The sequence below is a fragment of the Kryptolebias marmoratus genome, linkage group LG19 (genome assembly GCF_001649575.2).
Source record: "Kryptolebias marmoratus isolate JLee-2015 linkage group LG19, ASM164957v2, whole genome shotgun sequence".
Classification (NCBI taxonomy): Eukaryota; Metazoa; Chordata; class Actinopteri; order Cyprinodontiformes; family Rivulidae; genus Kryptolebias; species Kryptolebias marmoratus.
This window is the reverse complement of record NC_051448.1, coordinates 207,606-212,769: the sequence shown is the minus strand read 5'-3', so window position 1 is coordinate 212,769 and position 5,164 is coordinate 207,606. Positions and strand designations below refer to the sequence as shown.

The following is a 5,164-nucleotide window of genomic DNA, read 5'->3' as shown; positions in this document are numbered from 1 at the left end:
CTCAGGTGTTTCAGTGACTCTTCCTCAGGTGTGTCAGTGACTCTTCCTCAGGTGTTTCAGTGACTCTTCCTCAGGTGTTTCAGTGACTCTTCCCCAGGTGAACAGATCAGTTTTAGTTTTTGATGTGAGTAGGAACTCCTTAGCTCAACAATGGGACCATTTTTCCATTATTCTCCTTTTCCTGAAAGAATCGGGACAGGAAGTGCTCTGAACCTCAGGCTGTCTTTGGAACGTGACTCACTCGTTTCCTCACAATGAGACTTTTCTCCCTCAGCTTCGAGGTTTTGTGTCAACCTGGGTTCAGGATGTGTGTTTGGGAAAGATAAGACTTTAGTCTTTGTCTCATCATCCTCCTGTTCCTGAACTCAAAGGCCATTGGCTTTTTCCTGAAGGTCGACCAAAACATAAAATACATCTTTACTTCAAACATTCTTTTTATTAATTTTACTTTTATTGTCATTCCTTCAGCTCCTTTTGTGAAGCATAAATAACAGGAAGTCACAAAACGACAGGAGTTTCAAACTAAAATGGGAAGGAAAGCTACCAGAAGTGCAGAACATCAAGATCCTCAGAACCACAGACGGTACCATCTGTGGTTCTGAGGATCGGGTTCAGGAAGTTTTTCTGCTGCGCTCCTCGGCTCAAAGAAAAATAAAAGCAGCTGTGAACTTGTTGAAATAAGTATTAGTTCTGATTTAGCAGATACTTTGTATTCTTGGATGGACTGGTCTTTGATAAGACACAGATTAAGTTTTGTTATTTTATAACATTATTAGTTTGGATTTTTTTGTCTTTTTTCAGACCTGTCAGACAGCTTCGGGTCTCCACAGATCCCCAGAATCCACAGAAGCTTCAGGGACCAAGGAGAAGGAGAAGACCACCCTCCTGGTTCTGTGCACCCCTCCTCCCCCAACAGTGCCGTATGTCCCACCGAGTTCCTCTCATGACCTGCCCGGTTCCTAAAATTCAAAACTTGTGTTTCTTACATTCATTCAGTTCTGTGTTCTGTTTCCTCTGCGACCCGTGACCCTGATCCTCCTTCCTTCAGAGAAAAACCTTCAGGTGGAAATCTTCATCCCAGGTCTCCAAACGCCTCTCTGGATGCAGACGTTTATCAACGCCAGAACTCCCGACCTGACGTCAAACAGCTGGTTCCGGTCCGAATCCGACAGCGCTCGTCTGCTTGCTGTGAGTAAAATCCGAGCTTCTTCCTGTCGTGTGGTTCCAACTGAGAACTGACAGACGAGTCAAACACAGGTTAATGTAAGGGTTCTGGTTTTGCAGGCAAAGCTCGACCCATCTCCATGCCTGTGGACTCGGTTGTGGGTGTGTCTGACTTGCTGTCCAGGCGCAGGGCTCGAGGATGGAAAGGTGAGTTCACCTGTCTGACTGGACTTCAATGTGTCGTCTTATATGTCCTTTACAGGCTTGGTGGTCGAGCCTTGGCTCCTTTGGGCTTGGCAGGACCAAGCCTGAAAGAATGGGAGGAACAGCCTTCCTGATCTGAACCCAAACAGTGTTCTGTTACTGGACCTCTGTGTAGACATGGGCTGTTCATAGTAAACACCATGTTTCAGCATTGGATGGTCCATAAGTGTACTTGGTACCAGGCCATATTAGACCAAAAGTTGATTTTTTTTTAAACGTCATCAAACCTGTAGCCCTGTCTTGGACACTTTGGCAAAGAGAGGAGCAGAGCTGTCAACTGACCACCACCTGGTGGTGAGTTGAAACCAGGGGTGGGGGAGGCTGCTGGACAGACCTGGTGGAGCCCCCTGTTCGTGAGATCTTTAACTCACACCTCTGCAAGAGGTAAGGGACGTGGAATCAAGATGGTCCATGTTCAGGGCCTTTATTGCAGAGGTGGCTTCCAGCACCTGTGGCCTGAAGGTCATTGGTGCCTGTCAGAACTAGCTGGAACTAGCTGGTGGACACCAGCAGTGATGGAGGCCATCAAGCTGAAGGAGGAGGCCTTTAGGGCTCAGCTGTCCGTGAGGACTCCTGAAGGTACAGGGTGGCCAGAAGGACTGCAGCTTCTGTGGTTGCAGAGGCAAAACCTCAGGCATGGGAGGAATTCAGAGAGGCTATGGAGAAGGACTTTCATTTGTCCTGGAGTAGGTTCTGGAAACCATTTGATGACTCAGAAAGGGAAAGTAGGCCCCGTCTCAGGCCAGGCTTGGTCTGAGTGGAGAACTGCCGACCTGGACTGGAGATGTTGTTGAGCCATAGAAGGAGCACTTCGAGGATCTCCTTAATCTGACCACCATGCCACCATGTCCACCTTTGAAGAGGCAGAGTCTTAGGATTCAGGGAAAGACAAGTCCATTACGATAGTAGAGATCATCGAGGTATTTAAAAAGCTTCCTGGTGTCAGGGCACCAGGGGTGGATGAGATTCACCCTGACTTGCTGAGGGCTCTGGACATTATGGGGCCGTCATGGTTGACACATTGCAGGAGTATGGGGTGCATTTTGAGGGCTATCCGATCCCTGTAGAACCACAGCAGGAGCTGTGTCCATATTCTTGAGTTCAATCCCAGTGTGGGTTGGACTTCACCAGGACTGTCCCTGGTCTCCGATCTTGTTTGTGGTGTTCATGAACAGGATCTCAAGGTACAGTCGTAGAGAGGTGTCTGGTTTGAGAACCTCTTTTTGCAGATGATGTGGTTCTGTTGGCGTCTTCAGGCCATGACCTTCAGCGTGTTCTGGGATGGTTCACAGCTGAGTGTGAAGGAGTTGGGACGAGGATCAGTTCCTCTAAGTCCGAGGCCATGGTTCTCAACAGGTCGGGGGTGAACCTCTGCCTCATGTGGAGGAGTTCAAGTATCTGAGTGTTTTGTTCACAAGTGATGGAAGGGTAGAGAGGGAGATGGAGTGACGGATCAGGGCCTTCTCTTTAGTAACGAGGGCGTTGCTTCGATCGGTCATGATGAAAAAAAGAGTTGAGTCGAAAGGCAAAACTCTGGATTTACTGCTCCATCTACAGTCCAACCCTCACCTGTGGCCACGAGGTTTGGATCCCTGATCCAAGAGGCTGAAATGAGCTTTCTTCGTAGACCCAACCGTGGATAAATGGTAGAAGATGAATGGATAAATCTGAAATGCAGTGCTTAAATCTTTGTTTGAACATTGAACGCTTCACTGGTTTCCTGAACAGGTAATGATCACCTGCACCGGTACCTGAGTAATGAGCGGATTAGCAGCATCACCGAGGAGGAGCCACGCTTCCCTCTGCCATACCAAGGTCACCCATCAGTCCGCGGCGCCGACCACATCCGGGGCAGCCAGTGCTTCATCAGCGCCGACCTTCACAACAGTGCCACCATCCCGTACCAGGAAGCAGCCGACAAGAAGTCTGGGGCCAGCACCGCTCGGCCTGAAAGAACCAAAACGTCCGTGTCGCTGCTCGGAGGCTGGTTGGCCCGGCTTCGGCTGCTCAGCCACTGAGGAGGAACCAGAACCTGCTCCTTCATTATCCATTACCAAACAGGTTTCATCTTCTGATCCTGATCAGGTCTCACATGTCCCGTACGAATCAACTTTTATTTTACTGATGAATGGAAAGATTTATTTACTCTAAAACCTTCACTGAAGAGCCTCCTGAGAGTTTATGTTCTGATAAAGGTGTTCCTCAGGGATCTGTGTAGGAAGATGTTTTAATTCTTGTTGACATTGTTTTCAATAAAAAATAAAATTCTAAGTTTTTGGACTGGTTTCAGTTTGAACTGTTTTCATTAGGAACTGGTTCCTGATATCAGATCTGAGCTGCAGACTTTTAGGAAACATTTTAATTGAATTCTCTAACTGTTCCTGTTTACATTAATCTGAATTTGCTGAAGGTGAAACTCACTTTATTTTTAGTAAATGACAATCTTCTGATCGGAGGCACCGGGGCTTTGAGCTTTTACACACAGAGCTGCTAATTTCTCATTTTTCTGCTCTTTTGTAAACGTATGATTTTCACATTTATATATTTTTATTTGATAAATAAGAGTTTAAGAGTTGATGTTTAAGGAACACCTTAATGTATTTTCAGTATTAAAAAAGACCAACGAGGTTCTTGAACAACACAAAGTTTACCAACCAGAGTTGGAGTTAAAAACATAAACTGATCGACAGAAGCTGGAAAAATTAATGTTGGTTTTATTTTATTTTTGAAGATTCTTAAATTAATGAGATCAAATCTAAAATCTGCTGCTTTCATTACCTGAGCAGCTGACAAACAAACTGCAGGTTATTTCCTGTTGGTCTGAGAACATTTCAGGTTCTTTAAACTCTCATGGTGTTCCTCAGGAAGCTTGGATCCACTGATGGGTTCCACCTGAGGAACTCTGAACTATTTCTGAAATGTTTTTCTGTTTATAATGAGTTTATTGTATGATTTTAGTATATATAAAAATAGGATTTAACATGTAAGAAACTTTAAACTCTCAGGGTTTGTAACTGCTGCAGGTCTGTTTCATCACTTTTATCATTTCTTCATCCTGTCGCCTGATTGGTGGAAGTTACCTGTCAGGTAATTTCTGATTTGATTTTTCATCTGCAGCTTGATGTGACCTGATTTTTTTTTAAATGAATAAATTAATTTTGTTTTTACAGTTTTTTGTTCCAAGTTTCTAAAAAAAGATTTTTTTCTGATATTTGATGTAAACAAAATAATAAACTAACATTTAAAAATTATATTTTTCTCATTTTTTGACCTGGTCTGGACCAGATGTTTTTTTTTATTATGTTCTGTAAAACCACACTACACTTGTTTAAATTTAAAATCACAAAATAAGAAAACAAATGAAACTTTGTTTGAAACATTTGACATTAAAACAAACAAACCGAAATAAAGATTGTAGTTTATGTAATTATTGTGACAATAAATTAGTTTGTGTGAGGTTATTATGTAAGTTATATTTTATATCATTTCTTTAAATAATAAACTCTTCTCTGCTGGAGATAAAATAAGGTCAGCATCGCCACCCGCTGGTCGAATGCAGAACTACAGATATAAATAATTCAGTATTTGTCCAACATCCATCCATCCATCCATCCATCCATCCATCCATCCATCCATCCACGCATCCATCCATCCACGCATCCATCCATCCATCCATCCATCCATCCATCCATGCATCCCTCCCTCCATCCATCCATCCCTCCCTCCATCCATCCAT

At 43.9% G+C, this 5,164-nt stretch overlaps 1 protein-coding gene across 2 annotated transcripts in view; it reads left to right on the top strand.

Moving 5' to 3' along the window:
* Window positions 1–3,969, top strand: part of cnksr3 (cnksr family member 3) — a 27,619-nt gene extending 23,650 nt beyond the window's left edge. For both annotated transcript variants that reach the window (XM_037981564.1, XM_017438274.3), the window contains 4 exons: window positions 802–920; window positions 1,049–1,188; window positions 1,285–1,371; window positions 3,157–3,969. In XM_037981564.1, coding sequence (XP_037837492.1) covers window positions 802–920; window positions 1,049–1,188; window positions 1,285–1,371; window positions 3,157–3,446 — 636 coding nt within the window. In that variant the 3' untranslated portion in view covers window positions 3,447–3,969. The remainder of the gene's footprint in view (window positions 1–801; window positions 921–1,048; window positions 1,189–1,284; window positions 1,372–3,156) is intronic.
* Window positions 3,970–5,164: the final 1,195 nt, after the last annotated feature.